Raw genomic sequence first — 25,385 nt, 5'->3', positions numbered from 1 at the left:
AGAAAGTTTTTTCACCATTCTAACCATAGTAACTGGAAGTTTCTTGTTACATGAGAGAGCTCACTTCACTGGAAGCGCGCGCTTCAGAAACAGGAAACACCTCACTTCCTTGAAACATGCAGGAAGCTATGAAAAAACTATTTCCAGAATATGGGAAACTCTATACCCTTTAGTGGGAAGCCCGCCCCCCTCGTTTTCCAAAACAATTCTCTCGCTTCTTTAGCATTTCGCTTTCACTTGCCACTTTTCACTCGCTTTACACTCACTCTATGCTTTTTACATTAAAAAATAATATTTTTCTATAATAAGCTTGTGATGCTGTTATATCGTTTTGTACTTGTTTCCATGTCGCTTTTTATTCGCTTATGCTCTCGTTTCATATTGCTTCCTATGTGTTTTCTTTTCATTTCTTATGCACTTTCATAATCCCTTCACAACTGTATCCTGCTTCCCGCTTCATATTACTTTTTAACACTCTGACCTCCCCATTTCTCCTCCCCATTTCTGCTTCACGTATCACTCATATCCATTTCGTTTCTTGGCAACTATGATTCTAGCCATGAGGTGACTGGTTTAGAATATTTATCATATTCATGAGCCACATTCACTGTTATGGTAAAACGTGCATGGTGATACATTCTATAAGTACCAGGTTATGTAAGTTGGGGTCCACTCTTAAAGTAATCAACTAACCAAGTTGCTGACTAAGGTGGTCCAGGTGGATATTTTAGACCCAGTAGGACCAAATCTCTTCCAATTATTACTCTCATTAGGCAAGATCAACAGTAAAAAACAGTTATTAACAACTTGTAGCTCCAAAATACTTTACTACACGTTTAAGCTAGATTCATGTGATAGACACTGCAGCATCTCACTTTTGTGACAAATATCAAGGTACTTCTACGCATAAATTGCAGATGAGACCTAATACAGCAAATTATATGACAAAAAAAAGCAGTTCCAGCTGCTTATACACCCGGAAATGCTAACCTGCAGCAGATGTCCGATGAACGTTAGAAAGCAGTCTCTCACTGAGTTCTTCAAAAAACAAGACTTCAAAAATTTGTGTTCAACCATGTAGCTTAACCAAAGACAACAATAAGAAACCTATTTCCTGGCCTTTTGATTCTTCCTGCTGGTTGAAGCAAAGTTCCCTGAAATACTTGAAATATTTTGCACTGGGTCCTTACGGCTTTCCTCATGATCACTATCACTATAAGTCTCAGTTTTATCACTAGATTCGTCCTTGTTTTCTGGTTCACCATTTTTACCTTCAAACCTTGATAATCTATCCCTGAGTTCCCGCAGCTTTGCCTTTTTTGAGTTTAGAACTTCAACAAACTACAAAAGGAGGGGAAAAGAGGAACCTTTAGTGTTCAATAAAACTGGAACCATCAATCTGCAATAAAGAAATAAAAATCAAATGTTTGTCCAAGAGCATAACCAAAAGAAATAACATAAACAAACCCAAGTACCTAACTAAATGAAGAGGACTTCAATAAACTAATAGGCTGGTCTTCAAAACTAGGTTTGGCCAAGAAGACATGCAGTTTCAGCTTAGACAAATTGTTGGAACACCTTTTTCAGCAACGATTTAAAATGTTAAATTACATAAACGATATCTTGTTTCCAACATCTTCAGGTTCTTTTGGTGTCACAGGGTTTTGCTCAATAATGGTTTGCGATGAGGAAACATTATGAAGATTCAAGTTCACGAGGAAAAATGACATCAAAACGAGGATGTTGCTGGTAACAACTGTAAAGACACCAAAAAGTGCATTTATGAGGGGAATGTTGTCAGTCCAGTATTCTGTGAGCACTATGACCTTTGCTATGTTTTAATATTTATACATACAGGGATGACATTCTACTGTACAGTTTTAAGAGATATTTAGTGGGATTGCCTTTTCATGCACCAATGATATGTTAACTCAATCACAATAAGGGAATTCAGTGAAATGATAGATACATGTGAATCAAGATTTTCACCTCATACAAAATTCATTTGGAATAACTGATAGCAGAGCAATTCGTTTCACTAGTAAAATTGACTCCACGTTTGTCTCTGAATGGATCGTTAAGTACCTAAACTTTAGATTGGAAGTGCTACATATTGAGAGATAACAATATTGGATCTGGGTCTTGGATCGGATCCAATACAGCCTGACATTACCAAGGAATCACGTCATATTGAGTTTCCTTATTGTGTTTTGTTTCTTTTCTTTTCTTTTTCTTTCCAATATTACCCTTTGCATCAAATGTCTTGTATTGTATTCATTATGGGCAAGTTTGTCAAGTGCCCTTGTATCTTGTTTCCTATATATATAATTAGATGAATACTCACGATCTCCCTATTGGGAATCATAGGAACTGAAGGAACACAGCCCCAGCCATATCGCCTCTCATCTTTCTTCTTTGAGACTGGTTTGGATTCACATAGGTACCAGTTTTCACATGGTATCAAAGCAGGAGCGTGTCTAATCACATCTAGCTAGGTAGTCCTAAGAGATCTTGGGTTTACATCTACCTATTTGCCTCTTTTCTGGATTCTCCAACTTCTGTCCATTGATTTTCTCCTTCTTCCTCTTTTTCTTTTAAAATCACTCCTAACCCCTTCTCTGTCGTGATCCCAATCTTTGCTGCTGTGGTCTGGTTCCTCTAAAGAAAAAAAAAATCTCAGCATATCGTGTTTTTGCTGGCACCAGTTTCGTTTCTCTAAAAGAAAAATCACAGCATAATGATTTTGTTGTTTTTCTTCCTCTATTCACACTTGACGTCAATCCCAAAAATCTTCTTTTTCTTCTTTCTTGATCTTGACGTCAAGTATCCTTTTATTTCCACTCTGTTAAACTCTAAAATCTGAAAAATCTATATTCAGCCTTCTTTATCTGAATACTCATTTTTTGCAGAATTTTTTTGTTATTCTCTCTCTACATCACGTCACCTATTTTGATGTCATATCAAAATATTTTTTCTTAGGTCAGAAACTACATGTTTTGGATCAATTCTATTTTTGTGCTTAATTGTTGTGGTATACCGACCAAAAAATAAAAATAAAAAGGTCAGAAGAAATTTAAGCTTGTTTTCTTGATGCTGACATGATAGGCTGAATATTCCTGTTTAATTCATTATTTCTATTGTTCTTGTTGCCTTTCTTATTCATGTATCTGTTAAGATTATACTGGATCACATAAGATCCAGATCCACATAATAGAACACATGTATTCAGCAAAAAGGGTAATGTTGTAATATGTCACACATACACATATATACATAATACAAAAAGATGTCACCCTAGAGTGCGGGTCAACTTTTCTGTTTCAAGTTTTCTCTCTTCTTCCTCTTTGTCTATTTTCTATGCAGGACACAATTTCCAATGAACATCTTTACATGGTATCAGAGCCCAAAAGAGGTAAGTCGTTGTGATCGTTGGCTGCAAAAAACCCTTTCAAAAAAAAATCTTTCATTCTTCTCCTTTGAAGACCTGAAATCCGTAATTCAGATCAGACTCCCTCTTCCCATTCTTCTTCATTATGAGATCTGAATATCTGTTATACTTTCCTTTATTATCACGTCAGATCTGAATCAAATTAGATCTGACATCATATCTGTGTCGGGTCAGATCTGATTTCCCTCTTTTCTTCTTAGTTATTTCCTCAGATCTAAACCAAATCAGATCGGTCCATATCTCTTTTCTTTTCTCTCAAATAGATCTGATCAGCAATCTTTCATATCATATATTTTCTTGATCATGTTAGGGCATATCTGTCGTGATCTAAGCCATTTTTTAATCTGACCAGATATGAACAAAAAAAAAAATCAGATCACCGTCTTCTGAATCTGACTAGATCTGAACAAAAAAAAATTCAGATCATGTCTGACAAGATCTGGCGTGAACCTCTCTCTTCTTTATAATATTGTTTTATATATGTATATATATATATGCATATTTCTGAATACTTTAATTGAATCTGGGTATCTCTGATCTCTAAACTTTAATTCTTTGTTGTTTCAAAAAAAAAAACAAGACAGCTTAATCTTGATCAAGAACCCAGTGCGTCTGTCTTCTACATTCTTTTTGAAACTTCTCTTATTCGTCTTTCATTCTTCTTCCATTTCTACATTATTTTCTAAATTTCCTGCTCTAATCTAATGGCCATCATTAATGCATCTTTTCTCAGTCATCTGGTTACTGAGAAACTCGATTCTTCCAATTTCATTACCTAAAAAAAAGAAATTATTTTGTTTCTTTGCGGCCATGATTTAATGGAGCATCTCGATAAGTCGATTCATGTGCCTTTGGAATTTGTTTCCCAACCAGTTAGAGTGCAAGATGGAAGCTCAGAGAAAATCTCAACCACTATGGTTCGGAATCCAAAGTTCGTTGCATGGCAGAAACAGGATAAGTCTGTTGTAGCTTTTATTACAGCTAAGGAGTTCCCGCGAAGGAGTTGTAGAACATTCTTTACAAGTGGTGCAAGGAGATCTCCACCCCAAAAGTTTTTCAATTAAAAGCAGAGTTTGCAGATCTAAAAAAATGTATGATTCCAATCTTGTTGAGTATCTCAACAAGGTTAAGATTCTCGTAGATCAGCTTGCTGCCACAAGATCATCATTGTTTGATGAGGATATATGCACCAAAACAGTCAAAGGACTTGTACCAAAATATAACATGTCACCGTTTATAAAAGCATTATGCCCCGTCCACCGTTCAATAAGCTAAGAATTATGTTGTTGGAGCCTTAGTTGTCAAAGGCGGCCTAGGCGGCACCCCACCACCTAGGTGACCAGTTCTGGGCCATGGGGCCTATATTGCAGCCTAGGTCACCTAGGCTATCACCGCCTCGGCTTTTTTTCTTTTGATTTTTTTTTTGAAGACATCATTTGTTTTCTTCTTCTTCGAGGAGAAAAAGAAGAGAAGACAAAATACATGTTTCTTATTATGTTTTTTATATTTTTTTATTTTTTATTTCGGGCCCCGGCCTTAGGCCTTTTTAGGGGCTCACTGCCTAGGCTCCACCTAGCGCCTATGATAACTAAGGTTGGAAGCATGAAGCCATGTTCAATATATTATCCGCATCTCCGATGGATGAGGTGACTCATAAAATTATGATTGCAGCCCAGAATTTTAACTTTTCTTGAGGAAGAGGACCTGGTTGTGGACGTGGAATGGGTATCTTGCCTATACCTTCTTTCCCTTCCAATCAAGCAAATATAATATGCCAGATGTGCGGCAAGAAAGGTCACACTTGTTCTAATTGCTATTGGCGGTATGTTCCAATGTATCGACCACCTACTGTGCCTATTCTGACCCGTTTTCGAGCACTTGTAGCTGCACCTCCTTTAGTTTCTCCTTTGGCTGGTTCTAGTCCACGGTCTCCAGCAAATTTTATGTAGACACGTCTACATCTAATTTATTTATCTTCTCCTTCAGTTGTGAGTTCACGGGATTTGGAGGCACTCAATACTAGTTTTAGACAACTTAATACTCAGCAGAATCACAATCATGTTGGTAATCTGTGGATTGTAAACATGCACTCCTTGTCGGGACATGCTTCAACATCTTCACCCCAATGATGGTTTATGGATTCGAGGGCAGTGTATCATGTTCTAGGAGATTCAGGTACGCTCTCTCACGTTGAACCTTATCGTGGTAATGGAAGTGTGATTACGGGAGATGGTAAACACCATTACATCACTCATGTAGGCACAACAATGGTTCCCACCAACAAAGGTGTAATATATTATAATTTTTTCATGATTTTTAAGTCTAAAAATATAAATTTTAAATTAAATACTTATATTTAATTTAATAAAATCATGAAAAATATTTAAATATGAGGTGACGTCAACTGAGTCTGGACTTAGTCTAGAGCCCACGGATAAAATCTAATTGTGTTAAGTAAAATCTATAAAATTAATTGTTTTTAACCTTAAAATTCGAGCGAAATTCAAGTTAAATTTAGGTGAAATTCGAAAGCGAAATTGAGTCAAGACCATCGTTAGATCCGTCTCAAAACGTAGATATGTTTTCTCAAAATCAGATAACTGTTGGTTCAAAAAATACATTTTTTTAAAATGACCAACCTCTATTTTTGGACATTTTTCGGTTTGGATCGGACTAGACCCGCTCCATTGGACCCATGTTAATATGGATCTGGGCCCAGTCCATGATCCATATTGACTAAGATCCGGTCCGGGTTGAGATCCAATTAAATTGGATATGGATTTGGATCATGGATCCAATCTAGATCCATAATCCATTCATGTCATTTTAAAACTAAAATGAATTTAAAGCTTTAAAAACAAACTTTTAAATTAAAGACTAAGGACGAGGCAGAGTTCTACCTAGGGTAAACTCTACCCCCATTTGGATGCTTAGAAGGGGGCGTCCCCCCTCTAGAATATTCTATAGAATAAAAATAAAACATAAAATAAAAATATGAAATATCTTAAAAGAATCTAGAAGGGATACGGGTGTTAGAGGTAGACTTACAAATGGTAGAACTCTACCCCTAAAGGGGATCTAGAAGGAGGCATCACCCCCCCTCTAGAAGATTTTAAATTATTTAAAGATGTTAGAACCTAACTCCGCCTGTGTAGTTATACACTGCCGGTCCCAAGCCCGGATAAAGGAGGAGGGTTGCGGTAGGCCTGTGACAGCCAGCATAAAAACTTTGTCATATCCTATGAAAATGAACCAATATGAGAATTTCGTTGGGGCGTTCCCTACTGAGCGACGCGCTGTACTCTCTAGGCCCGGAGGCAGTGATAAATGTGCAAGGGTTGCTAGGTCGTCGCCCAGAAGCGACGCGTCACACCGGCGCCCGGGTGTGGTGTCAAATAGGCAAGGGTTCCCTCACTTTGTTGGACGGGTGGGGGTAAAGAAGTTAGTCCAAGACCATAAAATTAGGTTAGCCACTTGGAACATAGGGTCTTTAACTGGTAAGTTGGTAGAGTTAGTAGATGTTATGTGTAGGAGAAAGATTGATATTTTATGTCTTCAAGAGACCAAATGGGTAGGTGAGAAAGCTAAAGTGATAGAACCTTGGGGATATAAGATTTGATATACAGGAATAAATAGGAATAGGAATGGAGTAGGGATTGTTATGAGTCGTCAGTTTATAGATAATGTAGTTGAGGTCCGTAGGAAGGGTGATAGAATTTTACTTATTAAATTAGTATTAGGTACGGATATTATTAATATTATTAGTGTTTATGCACCTCAAGTAGGTTTAGATGATTCCATTAAGCATCAATTTTGGGAAGATTTAGATGGAGTAGTACAAGAGACATCTTATGGAGAAAAGCTTTTCATCGGCGGTGACCTTAATGGACATGTAGGCATTAGTAGGGATGGATTTGAGAATATCCATGGAGGCTATGGTATAGGAAAAAGAAATGAAAGTGGAGAAAGGATTTTAGATTTTTGTTTGTCCTATGATATGATCTTAGCAAACACTTGGTTTAGGAAGAGGGAGTCTCACCTAGTAACATTTAAAAGTGGGGTTAATACGAGTCAGATAGATTTTTTCCTACTTAGAAAGAGAGATAGGGGTTGTTGCATCGATTGTAAGGTTATACCAGGAGAAAGTGTAGCTACACAACATAGAGTCTTAATTTTAGATCTTAGAATTAGACAATGCCGCAAAAGGGATAGACATAGGATAGATCCTAGAATTAAGTGGTGGGCACTGAAAGGAGCTAAACAAGGAATGTTTGTAGAGCAGGTAGTTAAGGAAGTTGATTGGTGTCTCGAGGAGGATTCAGAATCAATGTGGAATAAGATAGCGGGTGGTATGAGAAAAGTAGCTAAGGAGGTATTGGGTGAGTTTAAAGGCGGTGCACCACTAGGTAAGGATACATCATGGTGGAACGAGGATGTCAAATTAGCTATTAAGGTTAAAAGAGAGTGTTATAGAAATCTAAGTAAGAGTCGTGATAATGAGAATTTGGAGAAGTATATGATAGCAAAGAAGGAAGCTAAAAAAGTTGTTCGAAACGCGAGGGCTAAGGTATATAAGGAGGTTTATGACAAGTTGGATACCAAAGAAGGCGAGAAGGATATTTATAGGCTTACAAAGATGAGAGATAGGAAATCGAAGGATTTGGGTATGGTTAGATGTATCAAAGATGAAACGCAAAGGGTTTTAGTCAAAGATGAGGAGATTAAGGAGAGATGGAAAGATTATTTTGATAAGCTATTTAATGATAGTCATGCTCAAGATCTTGGAGACTTCTCCATTCCTTTTCATGAGATAAATCGTGACTTCATGCGCAAGATTCAAAAGAAAGAAATTGCAGAGGCTTTGAAGAAAATGAAATCAAGAAGGGCAGTTGGCCCAGATGGTATACCTATCGAGGCTTGGAAATGCTTGGGAGAGAAAGGTTTAGAATGGTTGACAAATCTTTTTAACTTGATTTGGCGAACAAATAAGATGCCTAATGAGTGGAGGAAGAGTACTTTGGTGCCTTTATATAAGAATAAGGGTGATATACAAGATTGCACAAACTATCGTGGTATAAAACTCATGAGTCATACTATGAAACTTTGGGAGAGGGTGATTGAGTCTAGGTTGAGGAAGGTTGTCATGATATCAGAGAATCAATTTGGTTTTATGCCTGGAAGATCAACTATGGAAGCTATACATCTTCTTAGACAACTTATTGAAAGATATAGAGAGAGGAACAAAGATTTGCATATGGTTTTTATTGATTTAGAGAAGGCATACGATAGAGTACCTAGGGACGTTCTCTGGTGGACAATGATGAAGAAAGGTGTTTCTCTCAAGTACATTAGTATAATTAAAGATATGTATGAAGGAGTAGTAACCAATGTCCGCACTTGTGGAGGGGTGACAACCAATTTTCCGATAACGGTTGGGTTACATCAAGGATCTGGTTTAAGCCCTTTCCTATTTGCGATAGTGATGGATGAGCTTACGAGATCAATTCAAGAAAATATACCGTGGTGTATGTTGTTTGCTGATGATATTGTTTTGATTGATGAGTCTAGAGCTGGGGTTAATGCTAAGTTAGAATTATGGAGACAGACATTGGAAGCTAGAGGTTTTAAGTTGAGTAAGAGTAAGACTGAATATATGGAATGTCGGTTTAGTAAGCAACGAAGTAGTGATGGGAGTGTAGTGAAACTTGGTGAGCAAGATATACCGGTGAATGATTATTTCAAATATTTGGGATCCATCATTCAAAAGTATGGAGAAATTGATGGAGATGTAAATCATAGGATAAAGGTTGGGTGGATGAAATGGAAAAGTGCTACTGGAGTGCTGTGCGATCGTAGAATGCCATTGCGGTTGAAGGGAAAGTTTTATAGGACGACTATTAGACCCGCTTTACTATATGGTACGGAATGTTGGGCTGCCAAGAGACATCATATTCAAAAAATGAGTGTAGCTGAGATGCGGATGCTTAGATGGATGTGTGGAAATACAATAAAAGATAAGATTCGGAACGAAGAGATACGTAAGAAGGTAGGTGTTGCACCCATTGAAAATAAGATGCGAGAGAATCGTTTACGGTGGTTTGGACATATTCGGCGAAGGCCTAATGATGCTCCAGTTAGAAGGTTGGAGAAATGGGAAAATATATTAGTTAAAAGAGGTCGGGGTAGGCCTAGGAAGACTTGGATGGAGATGATAGGAAAGGATATGAATGCTTTGAACCTCACCGAGGACATGGCGTTGGATAGAAATGATTGGAGGAAAAGGATTCATGTGGAAGACCCAAAATGAATTTCTTTTTTGGTTCATATCGCTGACCCCAATTGTTTTGGGATGAAGGCGTAGTTGTTGTTGTTGTTGTAAAGATGTTAGAACCTCTCTCTCTCTAGAACTCGATTTCTAGAGAGAGAGTTGAGAAAGAAAGAAAGAGAGAGGAGAGAGAACATCGAGTGCTAGAGAAAAAGGAAAAGAGAAGAGAAAATAAGGCATCATTTACGATTTTTTTTCATTCTTCTTCTAGTCTTTTTCAAGCTTTCGAATCAAGGTACGGGTTTGTCTCTTAATCTGCATGAGAAGGGAGTAGCGTAGATCGATTCGAGCATAGGTTTAGAGAAAAAAAAAGGAAATCTTATCATATATATATATATATATCCAGATTTGCCGATTTCATGTTCATGCATTCGAAATATATATGTATTTCAGTTTTGCCGATTTCATGTTCATGCATTCGAAATATTTATATATATTTCAGTTTTGCCGATTTCATATTCATGCATTCAAAATATATATATTTCAGTTTTGTCGATGCTTTGCTGATTTCATGTTCATGCATCTAGAATATGTGTTCTTTTCAGTTGGTCGATTTTATGAGCATGCTTCATGCATGTGCATTTAAATTCCAGCCTGTCGATTTTATGAGTTTGAATCGTATATGTATATACATATATGTTCAGCCTACCGATCTCATGTCTGAATCGGTATATATATATCAAACTACCAATCAGGTGTGAATCTGATATATATGTACATATATTTTCAGACTGCCGATCAGGTGTGCATCTATTATTTTCAGACTGTTGATCATGTGCATCATCTGAAAAGACGTGTTCTTCATGTCTGCTGATCATATACATGATCTGGACAGACTGGTTTCCAATGCCTGTTGATCATATACATGATCAGATCAAACATGATTTTATGTCTGTTAATCATGTGCATGATTTGAAGAGGCGTGCCCCTCTTGTTTGCCGATCATACCTGATGCATATACATATTTTTGCTAATAGTCAATTCATGTACATGAATCTGATGAGCACTTACATATATTTGTGTTAGCTGATTCATGTACATAAGGCTGCTAATGTACCTGAATCTGATCAGACTCATATATTTTTCTGATAACTGATTCATGTACATGAATTTGATCAGCACACATATATTTTTTCTGTTAGCTAATTCATGTACATGAAACTGCTCATGTATATAAATCTGATCAGCACACATGTTTTAGGTTAGCTGATTCATGTACATGAAGTTGATCATGTACATGAAGCTGATCAGCGCTTATATATATATATACATATTCCTTATAGCCGATTCATATACCATGAAGATGATCATGTACATGAATCTGATCAGCACTCATATATTTTGTTGATAGCCGTTTCATGTACATGAAACTGATCATGAAAATAAATCTGATCAGCACACTCATATAAATCTATTAGCCGATTCATGTAAATGAAGTTGATCATATATATGAATCTGATCAACACACTCATATAAATTTGTTACCTGATTCATGTACACGAATCTGATCAGCACACTTATATATTTTATGTTAGTTGATTCATATACATGAATCTGATCAGCATACACATAATTTTGTTAGCCGATTATATTTTAGCTAGCCGAGTTTTGTTCATGCATTTGGCCATGATTTTTTTTAGGTTAATCGATTATGTACATGAAGCTAATCATATGCACGATTGCAGTCAGCTGTTCATATACATGAACCTGATCAGAATATATATATATATATATATATATATATATATCGACAGTTGAATTTGATCAAAACATATATGTATATTGTTGAATCTTCCTGTCAGCCGATTCATGTACATGAAGCTGATCATGTACATGAATCTGATTGCAGACATGTATCTGATTGCAGACATGTATATCTGCAGTCAGCTGATCCTGATTGCATATATACAGTTTGCAGTCTGTTGATCATGTACATGAATCTGATAAAAAAATTTACACCTATTATTGTTAGCCAATTCATGTACACGAAGGTGAGCATGTGCATATTGCAGTCAGTTGATCATGTACATAAATCTGATTGAAAAATATATGTATTCTGTCAGTTGAATTCTTGTCATCTGATTAGGTACATAAATCTGATCATAAACAGATCAATTGCAATTTTCTTAGCATACACATAAATCTGATTATAAATAGATGGTTGCATGACTCTAATCATATGCATAAATATGATCTTGTGTAGATCGTTTGCATGTTTGTTGATCATATGCATAAATTTGATCATGAATAGTGTGGTCTACAAGCCTTCTATATGCATGTGTATGTGCTTGGCTAAATGTACATTACTTATATATTGTAAATGTCCATTGTGAACATAAATTGTGAAACTGTTTGTGTTTTATATTCACTGAAATTTTGCAATGGCATGAATCCCTTTTTGAGATTTTGTTCGTGGTTATATGTGAACCACTGTGGGTCTATGTAGGCCAGGAGCATGTGTTACTCCAGTGCTACCGAACTCTTTATGTATTACAAACCGATTTTTGAAAATTATTAGTTTTCCAAAATTAATTACATGGTTAAATTGTAAGAGCTAGGGCCCGAAATTTGTTATTGCATGTTGATTTGAAAAACGATTCTTCTGTAAAGAACTTGAAATTGATTTAAATTGTAAAAGTGGTCAAAATAGTGTATTTATGCTCTTCCTGGATGTCCTTTCTATAGTGTGAGAATCTTAGATAACGGTCATGAGGGAACGTGAGGATACTAAAACTTAGTGTGCAATTATGTCCATACAACCCGATGTGACGTTTACGTTCCCAGTCATGGTTTTAGGGAGCTTTCAGCCACTTTGCCTGGGAAGTGTTGTGGACTCAGCTGTAGCTATTGGTATAACAAGAAAGTGGCGTTAATGGATATTGATTTTTTTGATGTCTCAGCATTAGGTGTTGATTCCTAATGTTCTGATTGATGATGTTGATTCCTGATATCGGTCAGGAAACAAGTGTCGAACCTAATAATTAAAATACAAATTATATGTTAAGCTATAATTGTGAACTAACTTGAACCTCAAAAATTTTGCTCGTTTTAAATATACACGGGTTTAAGGAAAAGTGAAAATTAAATTTGTGTGCATTTAATAAGGACATGCATGTAAAAGTAACTCTGATAAGTAACTTAAGAAGTTATTCATGCATGTACATTGAATCATGAATCTTTTACTGTTCAACATAGTTTCATGTATTTCTGAATATTTTATTTGGCATGATATTGTTGAATGCTTGAATGGTAAGCTATTATTGCTTCTGATTTTCTCTTAAATTTATGCATGACTTAATTTATGCAATTTCATTTACTAATAGAGTTTTAGAGGAATTCGTACAAAGACTTCGGTTCTTACCCATTTTCTAAAATTATTTTTCAGGCACAGGGGCTAAGTGATGCGTAGGACTGGCTGGAGGACTTGAGGCATTGTGACTTAGTGCTTGGGTTCTGACTTGTGCGCAGGATGTGATAGAGTCGTTTTATATTTTTTTAAACTCTTCGACTTATTGATTTATTTATAATGAAGTTCGATTTATTATTTTAAATTGATTTAATGCATGAAATGGTTTGTGAAATGGTTATATTAAAACTATGATATACCTAGGGTCCTTTAGAGGTTTTCCACAATGGTTTTTAAAAAAAAAACACTATTTTTCGAGGGTTAGTTGGGGTCGTTACAAAAAGGCCCTCTTTCTTTGTCTGATACTTTGCTTGTCCCTAATATATAAAAAAATCTTGTTTTTGTCTCACAACTTTGTCGTGATACTAATTCTTGTGTCTACGATTCTCCGTCTTTTGTTTATGTGAAGGAAATTCTCATGAATGTCCTGGATGAAGTTCCCAAGTATTTGTTGTTGTTAGTCAGTCATTCATTGTTTGCATCATCTAGTTCGACAATTCATCACAGAGTTGATGTTTGACACGGTAGATTAGGCTATTGCAATTCAAGTTTTCTTAGTCTCTTATGCAATTAAGGTTCAATTAATGTCAAAGAAAAAAAATTATCTTCTTTTTGTGTTAGTTGTCATATTTGTAAGTCATGAACTTCCATTTTTCAGATCTAATAAAGGAGCTTCTTTCCCATTTGAAATTATTCATTCCGATGTTTGGGGACCTTCCCTTGTTATGTCTTTGTCTAAATCAAGATATTATGTGATTTTTGTGGATGACTTTACTCGTTTCACTTGGATATATTTTCTAAAATCCAAGGACAAGGTCGTTCTCATTTTTCGTAGATTTAAATCATATGTCAAAACTCAATTTTCTCAAAAAAATCCTTGCTTTACGGAGTGATGGTGGTGGTGAATATATATCAAACGAATTTATACAATTTTTACATGATAATGGGATTCAACGTGAGTTGAGTTGTCCTAGGACTTTTCAACAAAATAGAGATGCATAATGCAAACATCGCCATATTGTAGAAACAACCCTAACCATGATGTATGATGCCAATATCAAGGCTGGTTTATGGTCAGAGGCATTTTATACTGCACTTTATTTAATCAATAAAATGCCTTTGTCTAATATTGAAGGTGAGTCTTCTTATTCTTTGTTGCATGGTATTCATCCCAATTATTAGTGATTACGGGCATATGTCTGTCGTTGTTTTGTGCATATTGTTGGTTCTTTACGAGATAAATTGTCCCCTCGGGCAACTATATGTGAGTTCATCGGCTACGATGATGAATACATGGGATACAAGTGTTTTGATCATGCTATCAATAAGGTTATTGTTTCCCGACATGTCATCTTTCATGAGAATGTATGTGGAAGTATGTCTCCTACTTCTAACCACAACTCTCTGCAGTCATTTTGGCCCTGATCACCATCATTGCAAAGTGTTGCCAACAATACCACTGAGATTGCATCACCATCATCGGCAGATGTACCTCTATCTGATAAGGTACAACATCAATTTCAGTTGTTTGATAATGTATACAACAGAAGAACCATCCAGCTGCATAAAGCATCAATGAATCAAACCTTTGATGCCCACTGCCAATCAGTCACTTGATCTAATTACATGCAATTCTAACAATACTATAGATCAGATCAGCCCTAGTATTAATCGTGATGCACCCTTATAGCAGCCAGCTTTGCCCACTCGTGTGTCCAGCCGAATCAGACACCCTCTTGACTGGTGGTTCGGTTATGAAGCCTTCTCCTTAGATTTTCACGTATATGCAGTTGCTCTTAACCACATCCAAGAGTTGAGATCCTTTGTTGAAGCCAATCAACATACTCGTTGGACTGATGCCATGAATAAAGAAATTAAAGCACTCCATGAATGTGGCACATGGACAGTAGTGCCTAGACCTGAAAATAAAAATATAGTTGGATGTCGTTGGGTGTACAAGGTTAAAAGAAAGTCTGATGGCAACATTGAGCGATTTAAAGCCACGTTAGTCGCGAAAGATTACACTCGAGAGCACGGGCTAGACTTCGATAAAACATTCTGTCAGGTGGTTCGGATGGGCACAATCCGAATTATTTTATCTCTAGCCGTATCAAATGGGTGGAGCTTATTTTAATTAGATGTTAAGAATGTCTTTCTTCATGACGATCTCTATGAAGAGGTGTATATGGAGCACCTACCTGGCTACCCTGAGAGACTCACACTCCTTTATGCTTCAGTTGAAAAAAGTTATATATAGTCTTAAACAAGCATCCCGAGTCTAGTTTGACACATTTAGTATGGTGGTTCAATCTGTTGGCTTTCAGCGAAGCCATTGTGACTACTCTTTTTTTGTTCATCATAATAAATATGATTTTACTATTGTCTTAGTGTATGCGAATGACATCATTATTACAGGGAACAATGGGGCAAAAATTAAACAACTAAATTCTATCCTCCATCGGCAATTTCACATAAAGGATTTAGGACCACTTCGTTTTTTCTTGGGAGTACAGGTAGACCAACAACCAGATCGTTTGATGTAATCGCAGCATAAGTACACTCGGGATATTCTACATCGTCGTTGATGTTATCGTAGCATAAGTACACTCAGGATATTCTACATCACCGCGGGATGTTAGAATGTAAGCCAGGTTGTTCACTCTCAATTAGGCATTTCATCTTTCGATGAAGCAGATTTTTCGAAACCAGAAAAGTATTGCAGCATTGTTGGGTCTATGTAGTACTTGACTTTTACTCACCCCGACCTAATTTTTTTAGTAAATCAGGTTTCGCAGTTTATGCATAAACCTCAAGTGAAGCATATGGAAGATGTGAAATGAATCCTTTGATACATTAAAGGTACTATTTCATATGGACTTATATATTTTAGACTTGTGTCAGGTTTCACTCCTGTATCCATTAAAATTGTTGCATACTCTGATATGGATTGGGTTCATGATCCTATCACGTCATCAGTTATGGTGTATTTGGGATCCCATCTTGTGTCTTGAGCTAGTTACAAGCAGAAAATTGTTGCCCTCTCTAGTACGAAAGCAGAATATCGCGCTATGGCAGTGGTGACCAGCGAAGTTGCATGGATTAATCATGTTCTATTCAGCCTTCATCAGCCATCTCAAAGTTCCTTATTATATTGTGACAATCGCATTGTTGTTGCCATCTCCACTAATCTTGTTCAACATGGTAAGATGAAACATGAGGAGATTGATCAACATTTTGTCAAAGAATAGGTAGAGGCCAAAGAAATCCAACCACTTTTTATTCGAGGACTGGACCTGGTAGCTAATCTTTTTACTAAAGCTCTTACTGTAAATCAAAATTAGCACTTGAAGTCCAAACCGTCCATGGTAACCATCATTGTTAGATACATAATTGATATGTTTATCAAAACTATCTTTGATGATAATGCATTAACATACAAGGTAATCGGAATCATGAAAGAATTGTCACTATGGGCAGAAAACCCAAGAACCAGAAGACTGTTCTTTGGTCTTGGAGCAGTAGAAAGTAGAGAACTATAGCCCAGAGTTACCGGAAGCTTCTTAGGTAGGTGGGTAAATCGCTTCCCGGAAACTCGCTTCGGAAGCGAGATACTCTTCGCTTCCGAAACTTCATGGGAATCTCGATTCCCCCACGCTTCTATGCTTCTCACACACATGGTTTATGCTTCCTATATGCTTTTCTCACGTTTCTTTTTATGTTTTTCATGTATTTCCTCTCACGATTCCACTCACTTCCCATGTACTTTCTCTAAATTGGTAACCATCATTGTTAGATTTTAACAAAAATTTAACTCTTTTACCGAAAAATCATGAAATATAAGAATGACTAATTTTATTTTAGTTTTTATTTGTTTCTTGTTTGATTCCTATTCAGTTACCATATTGCTCCATTTTTTTATTCATATTTCGCTTTCAAATTGATAATTCGCTTCCCGCTTCCTATAAATTTTAAAATGCCTTGCTTCTCGCTTCCACTTCCCGTATCGTTTCCCGCTTCCGCTTCCTAGTTTGGCAACCTTGCTATAGCCAAATCAAGCACAGAGAAAAAACATTAGGCTATGGCTTTAATAATAGCAAAGATCACATCAATTTGGCATCTTCTCACATCTTTATATCAAAACATTAGAAATTCTTTGTTGCATTGCAAGAATTCTCTCTTTAATCTTATATAGCATAACAAGAAAACATATTGAGATAGACAAACACTTTGCCAGAGAAAAAGTTGAAGACTAGGAGCTTGAGCCATGATACAATGAAATTAAATTTCAAGTGGGTATAATGATAACTTCACATCTTAAAGATGATGAACCTAATTTTAAGGAATTGGATGATGGAGAAAAGCCTAAAATTCTAACCGATCTCAGTATAGGAGTTTTTCTATGGATCACCATTTCAAGTATTGCCCCTATTGGACTTCTTATGTCTGGATATGGATCAGCCCCAAAATGACCTGACCAATAGGGAAATCCCAACCCCTTGTGTTATGCATGTCATTTTGTGATCAAGGACAAACTCTAGGTAATAACAAAACCATGCCAGGTTTGACATGAGGTCTGAGATATAGGGACAATTTTTTGTAATTTTACATGTATCATATTTTAAATTAAATAATGCTGTTTATTCTTTCATGAAATCTGAAAAGTGATATAACATTAAAATATTTATATGTGTAAGAGAGAGCAGTTTTTTCAATATTTTCTCCTAGTAATTAAGAGACTACTACTTTCTCTATTTTTTCTTCATCAATGCTCAAAGATACACCTTCAGAAAGTGTGAATTTCCTGCCATGGTTGCAAAAATTGAAGGCTTGCATAAGACTGCCTAGAAACAGATCTTCTAATGGATTCAAAATTTTAATGAGATTTATCAGACAATACAACTGACCAGAAAGGAGGAGATGGTATTAATAGGTATCCAAAAGCTTTTGTTAGCAATTAATAAATACATTTTTTATTGCCAATCACAATATACGACAAAACTTCATGTAATAAGATCTTAATACTCTTCAAATATGACATATGTATAGGTAGGATCTTCAAGCAAGTTCTAAAAGAAATGCTCGTATAGTGAGAGAAACGTGACAAAAATGACTTGATAAAATCAAAGAACAAAGGGTTAGTGAGTTGCACCTTTGCATAAACAGAATTTTCAAACTTCTCCTTTTCACGATTCAGCATCTCACTTTGTGCCAGACATTTTTCAGCTTCCGTTTTCATTCTTTCAAACAAATGTGTCTTTTTAATGACTTCATCCTACACTTAAAAGATAACATATAATAAAAAAACCATGGGGTTTATGAAAGTGATCAATGGAGACATGAGGTTTATATATCTTAGTGCTCCGAGACATGATACTTAAGATCAACAAAAGTATTGATGATTAGAACTGGTGAAAGACAATAAACTAATAATACTTTCAACTAAAAAACTCAGAATTTGGGGAAATTAACAATTATTTCAGCATGTCTACTCTTAAAAGTTACATGATCACCAATCCACAGTCTAATTACCTTTAGAAAATGTTCATGTGTTTAGCATGTTTTATGCACTATGCCCATATATTAAAAATGGCTCCATTATCCAATAAGGTGTCTTGGGCCATTTATAAACCATACTTCTCTTTATGAATTGTGAACATCAATTTTTTTCAGTCTTGGAAATTGAATCTTATGTTATATTGGATATGATTAAACCTACTAGCAAAGTAAACAAACCATGTTAAAACACATCTACTTGGTTAGATCTAGCATTTGGTGGCCAGATCCATGAAAACAAGAGATTGTAGCACCGTTTGGTGTCATGGTTCAGAACCACACATTTTCTCATACATATTAGTGGGTTAGAGAGAGAATAGAATAGAGCCTAGTCTAAAATCGAAATTTTAGATCCTATCCACTCAACCTTTTGGATATGTTATGTTGTGAGGGAATGTTCCATATGTAACTTATATCAGGTTTTAGTTCTAAAGCTATCCAAGACCCACCAAAATAGTCTCAATCTGATGCCTGAAAAGCAGGGGCATGCACGTACAATATTTGTAGATTTCTTGGAATCTAACCATGTTTCTGTAGGTTCCCAATGTTTCCTTGAGTTGAAATTTGGTAGATGGCATTATGGATCATTATTAATTAATGCAACTGCCCTCTCAAAAAAACATTGCAAGATAAAGTTTTACGTGAGGGTTATGATCTCTCTATATATATACATAGAGAGAGAGAGAGAGTGTGTGTATGCACACATATCGTTCAATTATTTGAAATGACCAAAACACTTTTAAAAGCAAGGACATTTTTTTAAACACATAGTTACTTTTAGGGGTAAAGTGAATCTTTTGTTTTGAAGATAAACAAAAGATCAAACACATTTTTCAAAAAGTAAAAAGGTGCTTTTTAATTTAAATTTGAAAGGTGAAAGTGGCTTCTTTTACCAAAAAAGTGACTCTGTTTAAAAAAAATCATTGCTTTAAGACTTAAGGGTATTTTGGTCATTTCAATCATTTGAACACCATTGTTTTATCATGGGTACAAGCACTTTCAAATTCATTTTGGCTTTGTCAAAAGGAAATGAATGAGAAGAGATTGAGGCAGAGCTAATTGGTTGAAAGGAGTAAGTAGAAAATATTTTTATGAAGGATCTTTCCAAGACATTAGCATCTGAAGACAAAGTATGCCAACTTGAAGGAGAGTACTAAGGAGCATCAATAGGGCACTTTTTTTTTGTAATTTAGCCTTTCTTAATAATTAGGGTAGCTGAGATATAAAAATGTAATTGAGCTGCTCTTTCATCACAAATATTAGAGTGCTATGTCACATGGGTGCGGGTGCGGGTGCGGGTGCGGGTGCGGGTGCGGGTGCGGGTGCGGGTGCGGGTGCGAGTGCGAGTGCGAGTGCAGGTGCGGATGCGGATGCGGATGCGGATGCGGATGCGGATGCGGGTGTGCGGCACTTTCAAAAAACTTGGGTGCGGGGGTGCGGCCAAATATATATATATATATATATATATATATATATATATATATATATATATATATTTAACAGTTAACAACATTAACACTAATGAATGTTCATCTTGGGCATGACCAAGTCGAGCTAGGTCAATTCAGGTTGGGTCAGGTCTACCCAACCCCACTTTCATCCCTACACTGCAGGGCGTAAAACATAAATGGACATGATATTTTACCGGTCAAAGCAATTAACTTTTCTAATGCATTTATTGATTACTTATATATATATAGAGAGAGAGAGTAATTAATGGGAACTGAGCAGTCCGTTCCTTTGTTGAATCTCCACCCCTCGGCTGTTACGTCTTTGCTAGCCTCTAAGAAGTTTCTTCCCAAGATAAAAGTAACTAAAAATCATGTAGAATTAATTCTTCTTTCATTTTCCATGAAACCCCTTTAAGTAACAATTAGTGGTAACGTCCTTATTTTTTCCATGATGCCTAGGAACATGTATCGGCTAGTATTTACCAACCAAACACAAGTTACAAGAAGCAAACAAATACTCCATCAATCAGCCATTTTTTTTGTCCAAAAATTGGACACAAATGACCCTGGGTGCGTTGACCGCACCCAAGGTCTGGTTGACCACACTGGGTGCCGCACCTGCACGCGCACCCGTGTCGCGTCGCGTCGACGCAGGTGCGGCACCCAGTTGGCCAAATCCCTGTGACATAGTTAGAGTGCAATGTTCTCAGTTGTTTTCCTTCTCTACTTTCTACAGGGTATTTCATATATGTAAATAAAATATAATAGAGCCACTCCTCCATAAATATGAGGGGTCACAACTGCTATGTTCTAGCCATTTTCTTTCTCTACTTTCTACAGCAGGTTTAGCATTGAAGTTTGTCATCCATTTCTCCATATGAAATGGCAGAGGGATGGATCATGGAAAACCAGAACAACAGCAAACATTTCACTGCAATTACAAACAGAATCTTTACCTCTATTGTAAGATACCCATAGTGCAGGTAGCAATATTTTCTAAATGGTAATTTAAGAAAGATGTATAACCAATTCAAACATCAATATAGCAATCATCTCTAGGGCTTGTTTAGCGAACTCAAAGCAACATTTGAAAGAAAATAAACCAAAGAATTTATTCACTGAATGGGTGAATGATGAACAATGAATCTGTTTAGTACACCAGTTGAAAATTTGTAAAGTACAAAAATGTTCATAATTAGAAACAACATTTACATTAAACAACCAAAGTACTCCTAAAGGACCTAAATTTGAAGGATATGTGCATTCGTAGTTACAAATAAATTCTACATGGATAGAACATAGTGTGATACTCTGTTAAGGCAGACAAACAATCACAAGAAGAAATGCTACTAGCTTCAAAGCCATTATGATTAAAATTGAAAGTCTAAAGGGCAAGCTGTGTCAGGTTGTGTATTAAGACAAGAACATATCTTGACATAGTTGTTGTCCTTCCTGCTGGTTGTATTTGCTACTGCTGTTTGTACAACATTCTTCATATTTGGGAGTGTATGCACTGAAGTATATAAAGTAGATTTTTTTTTTCAGAATTGTTGTTAGTCAAAGCTATCAAGATCTGTATCTAATCAGTGAAGCGCCAGTATAATCATATGTGAAACATCATGTTCATCTTAAGCACTGGTTCTGGATGGAATTTGCATACAAAAAACAGTAACTAGGCGTGTCACTAGAATCATTACCTCCCAGTCCTTGGTTTCTTCCACATTACACCAATTTTACAATAGCAACTATCAGAATCTATTCCTGAAAGACATTTTGAAAATCAAAATAGTCTATTTTTTTTAAGCATGTACAACAGTCATTCGTGGCCAATTATGGTATCAACATATCTGGAAGACTGGAAAGCATTTAGAATTTTAGACATCCAGAAGCTACTGCAGAATTTGGAACGGCTATAAGTGGAAATGCTTACACTCAGTCTTGTGTTTGCATCCATAAGGAAGTCCAGAATAGTAGCTGTAGCATGTCTGTCATCAGCAGATGGTTCACATTTCCATCGCCATTCTAACTTTGTTCCTTGTTTCTCAAATGTCCAAGACAGCTGCAAAATAGGTTTTGCAATAACAATTAGCAAATAGATAAAGCATATAAGTAAAAAATCATAAAACCAAGTTATAAAGAAATTTTATGCTGCTTAAGAGGATGTTCACTGAAAAAATTGCTCATTAGGGAAAGATGTATGAAGAGGCCAGAATCAGATCGATAAAGCATATGAGTGAAGAAAACATAAAACCAAATCATGAAGAAATTTTATGCAGCTTAAGAGAATTTCACTGGAAAGATTGCTCATCAGGAAAAGACATATGAGAGGCCAGAATCAAACAGGAATTAGAAGAACTGGTGATTCATCTGTTATTTCATTTTACCAAAAAGGAATCTGTAGTTACAATGCAATGACAGCAATAAAGACAAGCTGCTTGAGAATGCCTAGCTCGCATTCAATAATGTCCAAGACAATTGTATTGGTCTGCAGGCAACAAAGCCATAGACAAATATTTTGTCTGTGTTAGTATAGAGAAGTGAAGGTACAACCTGCTGGATGACAAGGTGTCGTCCAGCATTAACCAAATACGCTGCCCCTTCCTATTCCACTTTGCTGTCGGTGCTATAGTGGTCCCATTCCAGTGGCCTGCCTTAAGTCATCTATACCAGCAATCCTCACCCACCTCACTGGGGAGGGAGAAGTTCCCAACATTAGTCACAGCCATGCCCGCATGAACTTTACCTGGATAACTTTATGAATTACAAGACACTTGAGAAGTTGCAAACTGAGAATTAAAGGTATGAGTGTTCCTTTCTTTCCAAATAGTCCAACATGCAGTCCATAGCGCTTGATGCAAGCATGACTATTCTCCCATGAAGTCCTGTCAAATATACTCTATGTAACATGTGTATTTCTGGAAGAGTGCTGTACCAATGTTGACATGTGCCGAACTCACGCTAGTATTGGTACTTCATAGTTACGGGTCAAATCACTTTTGTATCGGACCAGATCCAGATCTGACCCACTACCTATTATGTGGGATCATTTTAATCCATTTTTAAGATGCATAAAGTGTTGTTTTCATCTCTCCACCTCCAAAAGAAAGTTGGCCCTTCCCAAATGCTGTGCCACTTTCCGCAATTCAGCATCAATGGGTCCAATATACTCATCATGCCACTCAATTAACTTTATGTTCACCTCCCTTAGCTTTTGGATAACCCTCAACATAGTTTCTTATCAGTAACAACAGCACGAGGATCTGCTTTTGACTTCCTCATTTTTTAAAACCAAGGAATACATACATGACCTGCCTATTCCCTTCAGTATAACTGCATGTTGTTCATTTCTTTGAGAGCCTCAAAAAGGAATAATATTAGCTCTGGCAGAAATTAGAGCAAAAGTCCCAAAAGTTTCTGTTGCCGTTCATAGCTTGTATTTTGTAGAGCAATCCCAACTAAAATCATTAGCAAACAATATAAGCCCACATAATTCAAGCCATTGAATCAAACTACCTACAGGATACAACCTTTTCAATTTGATCCCATGTAGTGTCTTCCTTTCTTTGAATTGTTATTACGACTCTCTTCTTGCTGTCCCTTCCCAGAAATATTTTTTTCGGGCTTCTTTCTTTCTAGAGATAAGAAGGATGGTGAACTTGTAGTGAAACTATTGTCATTCTTGACTGCACTTTTGCTTTCCAACAAAGGGACTAAGATTTTCATTTTTTCTCTAATGATTTTCAGTTGGTTCCATCAGTAGCAACATGACTTAGGTGTTTCATATTGGATATCCTAGAGATGATATCAAGAAAGAGCATATAGCATCTACATGTAGATTTATCGGGCCAGTAATGAAAGGAAACTTAACACCTAGTGCAAATGAGGATTGATATAGATCTGTTAATGACTAGGCACGGATGAGCTACTGATCAAGACAATCAAATCGACAGAAATTTGACTATTCTTGTAAAAGGTCTCTTAACACTATAAATCAATCTAAAATAGTTCTCCATTAGCTCCACTAACAACCTTGGAACAGCATGCAAATAAAAAGTCAAATCCACCTCACTCAATTGCTCTGATCCATAGTGTATGTAGCATAAAACAGAAATTCACACTCCAAATACCATATTATCAAGTTATAAGACTCATTTAGCCTAAGTTTGAGGTCGGATCTAGGAAAACTACATGTTGCATGCCATGCATAACTCTCTTGACCATTAAGAAAACAATTGTAATGAGTTAGAATACAGTCTAATTGTGTGCAATGAACTCGTTCAAAGCATTCTTACTCTCCTAAACAACTTTGAAACGATTTCATCAATTCATTAGTAAGGCTGACTGTACTCTAAACTCTCAATGAAAAGTCCAAACCTAAATCCTTCTAGGATAAGCACAATGGTTGATTAACCGAACGAGTACTCTCCCTCCCGAACAGGAGACTCTAAAAGCAGTAATAATGAAAACATTATGGCACTGGTATCATAACCTAGGGGAAACATCTATTTATACTTTCTATGACATTTATATATGAACATGGGCAGGAGGGCATGTCATGGTTTTTCTCATTGCAGAAACCTGACAATAACATCCAACATATATCTCATATTGCTCATTTACTATAACAGATATCAACTAGAGTAGCCGAGCACTATTTCCTGCCGGGCATTATTGGTACAATGGAAAAAACAAAAATTTTACAGCAGAGTTCAGAAATATGTTGATGATATAAGAAACCAAATATTTATGGTAATAACACTTTGATGGTTTCACTCTCACGCTTTTTCTTATGCGGTATCTGAAAGAGGTACATCTAAGGACCCCTTTTGGTGCATCACCTATCTACGAGACAAATAGGCAGAATTCTTTCATTCATTTTGTTGGGTGATGGAAGAGAGAGAGAGAGTGAGATCCCACCCTCTTGTGGCCGTCGCCGGTGTCGGTGAAAGCGTAGGTGGAGTGAGGTTGCTGGAAGGCGAGGTGCTCCTCGGCGGTTTGGAGGTAGAGGGAGAGGGGCTGATCCCACTGGTCGGCGCGGTCGGAGACCTGCCGGTCAGAGGGGTTGCAGACCCACGCCCTGAGGCCGTCGGTGACGGAGAGGACGAAGCGGGAAGGGAACCATGTGGCCTTGACGTAGTAGACCGCCGGCCCTTCCACCACCATCCTCATGCAGGTGTGCCTCCCCTCCCCCTCCGCCGCCAT

The 25,385-nt window shown here is 36.6% G+C and overlaps 1 protein-coding gene across 1 annotated transcript; it reads right to left on the bottom strand.

The window, feature by feature from the left end:
• Window positions 1-839: 839 nt before the first annotated feature.
• Window positions 840-25,385, bottom strand: LOC149811670 (DNA repair protein XRCC4-like). Its single transcript, XM_089992896.1, has 4 exons — window positions 25,101-25,385; window positions 22,114-22,242; window positions 18,329-18,451; window positions 840-1,341 (listed from the first exon to the last, which is right to left on the bottom strand). Exons 1-4 carry the CDS (start codon window positions 25,383-25,385, stop codon window positions 1,108-1,110), a joined length of 771 nt encoding a protein of 256 aa, XP_089849022.1. The 3' UTR covers window positions 840-1,107.

The sequence above is a fragment of the Nuphar pumila genome, chromosome 17, assembly GCF_984573655.1.
Source record: "Nuphar pumila chromosome 17, dmNupPumi1.hap1.1, whole genome shotgun sequence".
Classification (NCBI taxonomy): Eukaryota; Viridiplantae; Streptophyta; class Magnoliopsida; order Nymphaeales; family Nymphaeaceae; genus Nuphar; species Nuphar pumila.
This window is presented reverse-complemented; position numbering and strand designations above follow the sequence as displayed.

Excerpts from the sequence above, each read along its gene's own strand:
- LOC149811670 (XM_089992896.1), bottom strand. The coding sequence starts at position 25,385 with ATGGCGGCGGAGGGGGAGGGGAGGCACACCTGCATGAGGATGGTGGTG. Across the intron at positions 22,243-25,100 it reads CCGGCGACGGCCACAAGAGG|CTGTCTTGGACATTTGAGAA; the intron begins GTGGGATCTCAC and ends CCTATTTTGCAG. Across the intron at positions 1,342-18,328 it reads AAAATTCTGTTTATGCAAAG|TTTGTTGAAGTTCTAAACTC; the intron begins GTGCAACTCACT and ends CTCCTTTTGTAG.